At 36.7% G+C, this 11428-nt stretch overlaps 1 protein-coding gene across 2 annotated transcripts; it reads left to right on the top strand.

The window, feature by feature from the left end:
* Nucleotides 1-3466: 3466 nt before the first annotated feature.
* LOC135157874 (protein CutA homolog) lies at nucleotides 3467-11092 on the top strand. Of its 2 annotated transcripts, XM_064114989.1 has the most exons (3): nucleotides 3467-3537; nucleotides 4000-4098; nucleotides 8830-11092. In XM_064114989.1, exons 1-3 carry the CDS (start codon nucleotides 3509-3511, stop codon nucleotides 9083-9085), a joined length of 384 nt encoding a protein of 127 aa, XP_063971059.1. In that variant the 5' UTR covers nucleotides 3467-3508; the 3' UTR covers nucleotides 9086-11092. The 2 variants fall into 2 exon arrangements, with proteins under 2 accessions (XP_063971059.1, XP_063971052.1); XM_064114982.1 differs by lacking the exon at nucleotides 3467-3537 and having other exon boundaries at nucleotides 3800-4098.
* The last annotated feature ends 336 nt before the right edge of the window (nucleotides 11093-11428 follow it).

The following is an 11428-nucleotide window of genomic DNA, read 5'->3' as shown; positions in this document are numbered from 1 at the left end:
CGCATGTGCAAAAATAAAATAAGATGGTAATGTTACACAGAAATCAGCAAGCGAGATTGACTCGTTCTTTATTTAAAATCATACTCAAATTGTCCGCTTTTCAGATTGGAATATAAACAAATTTCAGCTCGCACTTCGCGCTCGCATCATTTCTGTAGCAAAACCCCATACTTTTCATGATTAAATAGGTGAATAGAATGTCCCGTTTTCAGTTCTAAACCTCAAAAGAACTCCCGCTTCGATTTACAATAATCTTTTGTTGGATATAATCCTGTTCTTTATTAAAAACTTCCATTAAACTGTCATTTTTTTCAGATCGAAATATCAAAATGTTAAGCTCGCGCTTCGTGCTCGCATCTATTGTTTTTTTAGATACCCATCTTAATCATTGGTACCAAAAATGCTTAGAATATCAAGCTTTCTGGTCAGAATATAAAGAAATTTCAGCTCGCCCTCGGAACTCGCATTATCTGCATGTGTAGTGAGATATGTATCCTCCTCATGAGTTACTACAAACAGTCCTAAACAGGCACCTTTTTCCTGTTTTCAGGTCAGTATACTAAAAAAATTCAGCTCGCGCTCGCCTTAGTTTGTTGGTGAGATATGTGTCTCTATCTCATGAGTCATATAAATAAATAAATATATTTATATTATATGCATAATGTGCGTGTGTGTGTTTGTGTGTGAGTTTGTTTGTTTTGTGTGATCGAGCGCCTTTGGAAAGTTGATTCATGATTTTGCCCCCCCCCCCCCCAATCTGAAAAAAGGATCGACGCCCCTGTGTGTATATATATATATATATATATAGTAAAACAAAATTGTATCTCAATTACTATACAAAAGTATGGGCCTCATTGCAATAAAAGGGTTAGTACAGGAGATTTTGAAATCGCACATAACATGCATAATTTGTGTTACTTTTTGCTTGTTTCTTTCTTTAATAAGTTTTTTCAATCTCTCTCTAAACATGTTTTAGAAAGATTATATGTTTAAATTTATGTATATTTTCTTTATAATGAGATATGTTTAAGTGGACTTCAGGGAATGGTCGTACGCAGCAAGGGGGAGGGGGGGGGGGGGCAAATTCCCGATCAGCTGTTGTGAAAACACTTTTTTCCCCTTAACATTTCATGAAAACTATGAAAAATTTGCAAATGTGAGATGTGCACCAAATACTTTTATCACACTTGTAAAAAAAAATCGCCCCATTGAGCAGCTCGGTCCATTTACTCTATCGTTTTTATTTTATTTTTTAAAATAAGTTCGAGTCTTGCCCCCCCCCCCCCCTGGAAATATTATCTGCGTGTGGTCATGCAAAATGGCATGACTGGAAATCCTACATTTTGAAAAGAGCATTTGACAGGGTCAGACTTCACCCCTTTTTCAACATTTTCTTTTATGGCGCCGGTGAAGTGCAAAAATATGTGCGCCGCTCGGCAGTGCGCCCCCCCCCCTTTCGCCAAATGCTGGATCCGCCTATGAGGATGGATATAGAGATAGAAAAAGAGATAGGAGGAGGGGGTGGGGTGAGAACGAAAAAGAGTGGAAGAAAGATGTACAAAGTTATAATTTACTATAGTTCACAGGTATACATGATATACATCGAAAAGAAAACACAAAGTAAACATTGACCTGATTTGGGGTTATTTGGAATGTCGGGAACTCGGGATGGTAAAGAAAATTGGTGAATGGGGGAAATTGTGAATGGTATGCATACAGGTCACTAAACATGATCAATTAATGAAAATAGTAACTCTTTGTTATGGAAAGAGAATGAAAAGGGTCAAAGAAACACGGAGAGAGAGATAGAGCGGGAGAAAGAGATTGGACTCTTTACCACAAATCAGTCATGAGAAATCAAAGTATAAAGAATGTAGTTACAATGAGAGGGTAAAAATGAATACGGATGATATTGCCGTTTCTTACACTGCATGCAACAGCTACATATAGGATAAATAAAAAAAAACTGAAAAACAATCTTTGAATTTGTGTTTATTTATTTCCAACATAAAATAGAGATATTACACTCATAGTTTATATTTTTTACATGTCGGGTGAGAGAAAGATAAAAAGCAGTGTACACACATGGATCATTATTTTGATGTTAAGCTCTAATAGCACCACCCTACAACATCAACACTTTGTGTAATATAGATCTAATATTCTATATAGGAACATGATAGCAATTAATGGGAGAATACGTTAAAAGGCGTTTCGTATGATGTGTAACAAAATAATACACAGTAAAACTTCTGCATGAAAGAAATAAAGAGAGGGAGAGAGAGGGGTGGATGGGGGGGGGGGAGAGAAAGGGATCGTTGAGACAAAAACAAACTTTGCAAAAATTCAATTTGCATGTGTCCTCCGACATCCAATTAAGAGCAGCTGGTAAAGATTGCGTTCGTACGCTCTGGATCTGTCAAACAGAGGGATTATGGTTCGAAGCACCCCAGCATGGGAGGGGGGCTACTATTCTTGGGTACACCCCTCAATGGAACTTATATGGAAGAGGGGCTTTCGTGGTATATAATATGAGAGACATTTCAGATTTAGAACACCCAAAACATGGAGTTTATATTTTGCATGTGTGTGTGTTGGGAACGGGGGTCGGGGGCAGCCCGGGGGGGGGGGGGGGGCAGTCATAATTAATGCACTATATACGTCTCCAAGAATCTTTCTTCTTTCAGGACTGTGCATGTAGGCCTACTTAAAAACAAAAGGGGATTAGGTAAATTTTGTAATTTGCTGCTCTTTGACTAAAGGGCTATATACTTGAGTGACTTCGCAAGAGAAAGCTTAATCTTGAGATTCGTTTTTTAGCAAAAAAATGGGAGGACCTTCAGACCTAGGGAGCGTTTCATCATGGACTTACTACATGGTTTCATCAACATTTTTGTCCGACAACTTTCCCCGATTTTTAGTGCGGGCTGAGAAGTACTGTTACTATGGTAACTGTTGGATAAAACGTCTGACAGGTCCTTTCATGGAACGCTGCCCTGTTGGGAAACACAAAGTATTAACTTTTATGGCTAATTAATATAAATATTTGTAGGCCCTACTTGTTTTGTAGTAGGGTTTGAGAGAAAGAGGATAGATTTTTAAAATGATGGGTTTAAATTTCAAAGGTTGTGGATATATAGTCACACCGATGCATGTCTAGGGGCACATCATTGCGTGAATAAATTTCTAGCATAGAGTTTACTCTATAGGCCCTAATCACAAACTTGCACAATTTTTCGTGTTTTCTAATTGTGACCGATTCGACATATTAACAAATAATAATAAAAAAAGAAAAATAATATCATATTTCATTATGTTGCCTTTCTCAATTCCCCTTTTTCATTTTTTTTTGGTAGGTCACGGAATCTTATGTGGGTGGGGGGGGGGGGGGGGGGGGGGGGCTCTGTACTGCATTGACTTTGGGCGGTCCTGGGAGTTTGGTCGATCCCGGATCCCAGGTACAGTACAGTTATCCCAGGGACGCGGCAGGCTGGCAGCATTGAGCCTTATGGAACGCCGCAATTTGCTTGAAACAAAGTGGGATTTTTTATTTTTATTTGATCTATGTCAGTTTTTCTCCCCAAAAGTAGTATAAATATGAAAGTCTTACTGATAAATGCTTACCCTAATACTTAGGTATTAGTCATTGTACCGTATGGTAGACCTACTTCTAAGTATAAAAAAATAGAGGATTATGTACTATATAACGAATGGTGTGATCGATTGAAGGAGGTATACCATTGAAGGCCTCGTGCAGCGGCCGGCCGGCGGGCGCGGGCCATTAGGCCCGCACGTCGCGGGGCGGCTGCGATGGCTAGCTATAGCGGCCGGAGACGGTAGCGCGTGATGGTATTTGGCTATGGTGAGATGTACTGCTACCATAATTCCAATTTTGATTGGCTTAACAAGTTTCGTGTGTACGTCCCTGATGTTTCGAAGTGTATTTAAGATAATACTTCCTTTTAAATTGAATTCTGTTCTCTTATCATCAACATCAAGGAAAATGGCAAGCAGCGAGTCGAGTACGGAGATCGCGAGCAAGTTGACTGCTGCATTTGTGACAGTTCCAGGTGTAGAAGTTGGTGAAAAATTAGCCTCGTGAGTCACTCGTCCAGTAGTTGTACTTGTAGCCTAGAATCTAATAGACCAGTTCGTAGTTACTTCTGGGACAATTTTGGTCAAATGATCTTTCATTTCTTTCATTGAGATAGGTAGATTTCAAATCAAAGCAAGATATTACGTATGATGCATGCCTTACAAGTTACATAGCGGGATGAAGAAATTGAATAGACCAGGTGACTAGAATAGCACATCAATGAACACTATGAAGTTATTTGTTGCATTTCTACTTTGAATGCATACTAGAGGATGTTGTATAATGTACTTGGCAAACTGAAATATACCAGTCAGTCTTGGACGCATTTTTTGTGGATGTGAATGAAAAACACAATTCAAAAGAACATGAATAATCAAGACATTGAATGTGCATGGTGCTTATCTCATTAAATTTTAAACCACCATGTCACTTTAGAACAAATGACCTTCCTCTGATCATGCGCAGAATCTTCTGATCATGCGCAGAATCTTCTGATCATGCGCAGAATCTTCTGATCATGCGCAGAGTGGAACTATACGAACTAGCTTATTATGATTGCGAGGAAACCTCGCACCCGGGGTGGAAGTGTGGGGTCTTATCAAGTTAACTTGAACTATCCTGAGACTAAACCACTGTTTAATGCGTGTATTTTTCTGTATTTAATTTTCACTCTAACTTTTACACTTGGCGAAATTTAAATTTCAAGTTTATCATCCAAACCAGTTGGCAAATCACCGCACAATGTGGTTTTCAAGAACTGCTTTGCCTTGTTAAAGCGTTCTTTGGGAAGCGATTTAATTTGTGATAGACCTGGCCTACCGAGATAATGCAGTTACCAAAATTATTTCCATACCTACAGTTGTGATTTATTTTTCATTAGTAACTTGGGGATCATTATTTGTCTCGCCTGCATAGCAGAGTGAGTGAGACTACAGGCGCTGCTTTTCAGAGGGCAACAATGAAATCTTAACCAAGCCAGTTTATGAAATGTCATCATAACTTAGAAAGTAAATAGACCGGCTTATTATATTCACTCGCGTTCGTAATCACTCGCGTCGGGTTGGTAATCACACGCGTTTTTTATTTTTGGCGATTTTTTTTTTTCGGTGCGATTTTTTTTCTAACGGTGTCTTCAATGGGACAAACGTACTGAAAAAATAAAATGAAATTGAAATTCGAGTTTCGTTTTATTTTAAGCTGGTAAGTGCCTTAAATAAAACGTTCTCGACCACTGTTTTAAGATAACAAGCAAATTTTGACTACTGTTTTAACATAATCACATTCCACATCTTAAATCTTAGAACCATAGGCGGCGGAAGCGGGGGGGGGGGGGCTCCCCCTAAAAAAAGAGAGAGGGGGGAGAAAGGAAGGGAAAGAGGGAGAAAAGAGAAAGAAAAAAAAAGACAGACAGAAAGAAAGAAGCAAGGAAAAAAGGAGAAAGAAAGGAGAAAAGGAATAAAGAAGAAAAAGGAGGAAAGGCTACTCTCGATTTAGCTTTGCCTTTGGAGGATTTTCCTGAAGTCTGTGGTATTCTTTATAAAGCATAGCGAGGTGCTACAATTTCATAATATCACTATTTATTTGCTTCTCCCTTTCTTTGTGAATTATTCTACACTAACGTAAAAATCAGGGAGGAAAAAAGTGCTGAAGAAGAAAAGCAAGAAGGAAGGAGGAAGAGAAGTAGAAGAAGAAAAAAGAAGATGGAGGACATAAGGGGGTAAAAATGAAACTAAAAAGAGAAAATTGAGGGGAGGATGTAGAAGAAGAGAAAGAGAAGATAAAATAAGGGGAAGACTGAGAAGAGAAAAGGAAGAAGTGAGAAGGGAGATGAACAATAAGGAGAAAGGGAAGAAATTGAGAAGTAGAAGAACAGGGAGAAGAATAAGATGACATAATAATGGGAATAAAAAGAAGACTGAGAAGAAAGAGAAGTAGGAGGGGGAGTAAAGTGCACTCTGGTTATAAAGAAGTCCGAGGGACCAACGAAATTGTTCCTTTATACAAATAATTGTGTGTGTGTGTGATATAAGTTTTTTTTATATAATGATGGTGCACTGAACAAAATTTAAAAATGGTAAAATGGATTTTCATTAATCTTGCAGGACGTTGCAGGGTGAAAAATATGAAAAAATTTGGGAGTTATCAAGGACAAGAAATCTACACTGTATTGTAATTTGTATTGTAATGTATTTACAAGTGTATATTTGTTGTTGATCACAATGTTTTATTTATGTTTATGTATCCAGCCTACTGTGACTCCCTGAAGCCATGTCTTCTGTTTTCCAATCCATTATTTCTGACTCAATCTGAGTTACCTCGTGCTTGGAGTTGTTTAAGGGGCCTGGATAAATGACGTAGCCGACAACTTCTGTTTTCAGGAAGGCACCGGGACGGTACGGTACCTTGGCTTTGATCGTCGCACGAATTTTTACCGTGAGAGCGCGCACAGCCACAGGGGCGGATCTTGACCAAAAGCTTCGGCCTTTGTGTCTATTAATTATTATGTTGGTTGTTCCGCTGAACTCCGTTGGCTCCACTCACCAAATACAGAGAAATTTAAAAAAAAATTAAAAATGTTTGAAAAAAACTCCTCGAAACAGACTGCTGCCAGCTGTCTGGGGCGGATCAAGCTTGTTTTCTATTCTTTAATTGCCGGCTTAAACGAAACTCAAATTTCCCTGCATGTCTGTCCCATTGAAGACACCGTTAAAAAAAAATCGCACCGAAATAAAAAAAATCGCCAAAAATTCAAAACGCGAGTGATTACGAACCAGAACGCGACGCGAGTGATTATAAACTGCCAATAGACCTACCCCGGTAGTTCATGAAACTTGGACATTAGGGTAAGCAAGTATTACTGAACATCCTGCCTGACTAGCCTGAGTTTCAGGTCACATGGCCATGGTCAAAGGTCATTTATGGTCAATGAACTTTGGTTATTTTGGGGGGGGGGGGGTATTCATGGAAATGTCATCTTAACTTACAAATTTTATGCTATATGGATCTAGTTCATGAAACTTGGTCTTGGCCATAAGCTTAGAGTAACTATGTATCCCTGAATATCCTGTGTTTCAGGTCACGTGACCATGGTCAAAGGTGATTTAAGGTCAATAAGCTTTGGACGAGTTTGGGGTATTTGTTGAATTGGCATCATAACTTAAAAAATATATGGATATAGTTCATGAAACAGACATAAGGGTAATGAAGTATGAATGATTGTTTTGCACACGTCTTAGGTCATATGATCATGGCCAAAAGTCATTTTGAGTCAGTGGACATATGTATCATAATTCACATCAATGTTTTGTTTTGGGGATAATTATTCAATAGCTGTTTTCAAAGTCATCACTGCTGCTATATGGAATCGCTTCATGCAGGTGAGACTGCTAGAGTAGAGGCCTTCCACTTGTTTATTGAAAAACTTTAATTTTGAGCAAAATTTTGTATCTGCCCTCAATCGTAGGAAAGTAAAATTGCAAGACAATTGTCATTCAACAACCTCTATTCCAAATTCAGAAAAAAATAGTTAAAAGAATTCAATTAACTTAGAGCCAAGTTTTATGAAGAATAGTTGTGATGGATTTTTTTTTAAAAGCATAAATTTGTCCCCATGAACAAGAGAAAATATGCCAAACATTGCCAACCTTATTTTACCACACAGGGAGTCCTAACCGAGAACAAGGTTTTTCATTGAATGAGTGGTAAAAACATGATTTTTGTTTACAAACTGAGTTTTAATTTAAGCTGAAATCCATATATATATATATATATATATATATATATTTTGCTTTTGATTAAATTAGTCAGATACTTTGTAATGATATATAATTTTGAATAGGGAGAATTTGAGCAAATATTGAAAATAATGATCTATTTTAACAATATCACTATTCAATTCTTATAATAGGAGCTTCTAATTTTCCATTCTGGTGAGAATATATTCTGAAAATATCTTTGGTAACCTAGCCAAAGCATGTCATTACTGTTGTTGGGTTCAGGGTATGTAGCCTACATCTTTAAAGGACAAGTCCACCCCAACAAATAGTTGATATGAAAAAAAGAGAAAAATCCAACAAGCAAAACACTGAAAATTTCATCAAAATCGGATGTAAAATAAGAAAGTTATGACATTTTAAAGTTTCGCTTAATTTCACAAAACAGTTATATGCGCATCCTGGTCGGTATGCAAATGAGGAGACTGATGATGTCATCCACTCACTATTTCTTTTGTATTTTATTATATGAAATATGAAATATTCTAATTTTCTCCTCCTTGTCAAGTGAAACAGTTTTATTTCTCCCTGAATATGTGGAATTACCATTATTTTAGCAGTTCATGATTAAGTTAAGTTGGTCCTTATTGTCAAATCTGTAAAAATTGAAATATTGTATTATTCAAACAATAAAAAACAAAAGAAATAGTGAGTGATTGACATTATCGAATCTCTCAATTGCATATCGCTGAGTTGTGCATTGAACTGTTTTGTGAAAAATAACCGAAACTTGAAAATGTCATAACTTTCTTATTTTACATCCGATTTCGATGAAATTTGCAGCGTTATGTTTGATTTTTCTCCATCGATTCAAATCAACAATTTTCTGGGGTAGACTTTACCTTTTAATGATTTATGCTGATATATACTGCATGCTCATAATATCCTTGCTATATTTCTAAAAGTAATGTTTGTCACATTATTTTTTAGAAAATCTTATATCTTCCCTTTTTTTTACAGAGATATTGTTAAGCAGAAGTTGGCAGCATGTGTCAACATGATACCAGGTTTGACGTCTGTTTATGAATGGGACGGAAAGATCGAGAAAGACCAAGAAGTGCTATTAATGATCAAGACTAGGAGGTCAAAGATCGATGAACTCTCAGAATATATGCGAAAGAACCATCCTTATGATGTTGCAGAGGTCATCAGTCTTCCCATCGAAAATGGAAACCTGCCTTATTTGCAGTGGGTAACTAAATGCGTACCAGAATGAGATGAAATCTTTCGATATTAGGATATTCAGGTTCTACAATTATTTAGTGAACAAAGGAGACCCATTGATCAGCAGGAAATTTCAATGTATGAGAGCTTTTTAACTGAAAAGAGCAGATGGAAAATGTTTTTGAGATACATACTGAAATAAGGAAGAATTCAACAGATTTCCTTGCATCATTTTTTACTCTAATTGTTATTCATTTTCATATTTTGCTGATTAAGGGAAGTAGATAGTTAAAGGGGAGGGGGGGGGGCAAACAACAACCATTGACCCAGTCATGCTCTGATAATGATGTTGATTTGATTCATGATAAACTCCTGAAAGATAAACTCCCTCAGAAGTCAGCTGTAAATTTGGGATGTAATTTCTGTGAAATGTTTATCTGGCCAAAATACTGCTATACACCTTTACAAGTCGAGGGGTAGCTGTTTTGCGAAAGCGCATAACAATGCTTGACCCTAATAACCATGCCACAGTATTGCCCATCTAAAGCTGTCAATACAATTGACGTAAGATTCTAAATAAATAGCCACAGAATCCAGGTTTGACTCTAGCAGGACATGCAGAAAATGTAGACACTAGTTGTACTTTGAATTTGGCAATTTCTTTCAAAAGAAAGACAAGTTGGTTGTGGAACTACATGTAGGTAAACGTGTATTTTAATAAAATTCTACTACTCTTTTCAATATTCATGCCTAAATATTTGCAAGAAATCAAATTGTTATAAATGTGTACGTAATATGATTACAGATCAAATGAAGTCATATTTTTTAAGAAGAAAAAATATAATGAAAAATCACTCTTTCCACTGCTTTATGAAAGAGGAAAATATGGTAGGGGATAAGTTGTGATCTAGCACTCCTTGGCATTGGGTTCCCAGTGAAGGCTGATATTGTAGTTGCATCCTTCTTACAGTAGGGTCAGTGAAAAATTGCTGTTTCCATATGTGTTCTGAAAAAAAAGTTATGTTTGCTAGAAGCGATCAAAATGGAAGCATGCAAAGTTGTTGAAATCGGAAAGAAAATCACTTGACAGGTCATATAATGAGCCATTTTGTAGTTCCATTCTGCGCATGATCAGAAGGTCATTGGTACTAAAGTGACACGGTAGTTTGATATTTAATGAGATATGCACCAACTTTGATGTCTTGATTATTCATTTATTCTTTTGAATTGTTTTTCATTAGATCCACAAGACAATGCGTTCACTAGCGACTGGTATTTCACAGTTGGCCAAGTTAATTGTTATAATAACATGCTAATGCATTCAACGTAGAATACCTTCGAGTGTTCATTGGTGTGCTATTCTAGGCACCTGGACTATTCAATTTCTTCATCCTGTTATGTCAGGCATGCTTACATATATTATCTTGCTTAGAAATGAAAGGTAGGTCACTTGACCGAAATTGCCCATGAAGTAACTACGAAATTAACCCAAATAACTGTACATACCAGAACAAGACTACAGTATTTTAGTTTTCATTTGTAGGAGGTAATATTAGAAGAGTTGAAAATTGCTGATTTTAATAAAGGGGCTGTTAAAATTTAAGAGTAAATCTTGGTATTTATTTTTTTGACAAAAATGTTCACCCATATAGTTGGTGGCAGTGAATATATACTGGGACATTAAAAGCAGCGGTAAGCTATTTCATGCATGCTTTGGAATAACTTCTTGCAAAGTTTGAACCAGCCTTTGGAGAAATTCAATTATTTTATGTACTTACACAAGAGTTCAGGAAAGAAAAATTCTTAATCCAAAAATCTCGATTTTATTCATACGTTTTATTTCAACTTTGCCATAAAATGTGTTATATACATAGAAATTTACAGCTTTACATACATGGATATTGAACTGAGCTCATTGTTGGGAGACTACAGTAAATAGCAACCAATGCATGTATACAATAATACACTAATAGAGTATTTGGGTAGAAATGGGGAAAGGTGCAAATTCACTCTGAAAATTAAGAGATGAGGCTCTATGAAATAAATGACCAATCGATAACATTTCTGTGTTGTCCCTCATAATATTCTACTCTTGATTTATCTCAAACAAGTGCAGATGCCACCTGGTTGGTTTCATAAAGATGTTTGGAAGTTAAGCTCAACTTAATGCATGAGTGGAATGTGTTATTGGATGCTAAAAGGAGAATGAAACCCTTGAAACCAGCTGAATCCATATCAAAGAGAAAAATCAAAGAAACATATTGTTGAAAGTTTGAGGAAGATTGAATGAATAATAAGAAACTTATGAGCATTTGAATATTGAGATCTCTAATGCCATGTAGATCCTCCCATTGGCAATGCGACCAAGATCTGTGATGTCACACACGTACAACTC

This window comes from Lytechinus pictus, chromosome 2, assembly GCF_037042905.1.
Source record: "Lytechinus pictus isolate F3 Inbred chromosome 2, Lp3.0, whole genome shotgun sequence".
Classification (NCBI taxonomy): Eukaryota; Metazoa; Echinodermata; class Echinoidea; order Temnopleuroida; family Toxopneustidae; genus Lytechinus; species Lytechinus pictus.
The sequence above is the reverse complement of the archived record's forward strand: the minus strand, read 5'-3'. Positions and strand labels throughout refer to the sequence as shown.

What these genes read in the sequence shown, in the direction of transcription:
- LOC135157874 (XM_064114982.1), top strand. Translation starts at nt 3,860, where the DNA reads ATGGTGAGATGTACTGCTACCATAATTCCAATTTTGATTGGCTTAACA. An exon ending in GTTGGTGAAAAATTAGCCTC is followed by an intron (nt 4,099 to 8,829) that starts GTGAGTCACTCG and finishes TTTTTTTTACAG; the next exon opens with AGATATTGTTAAGCAGAAGT.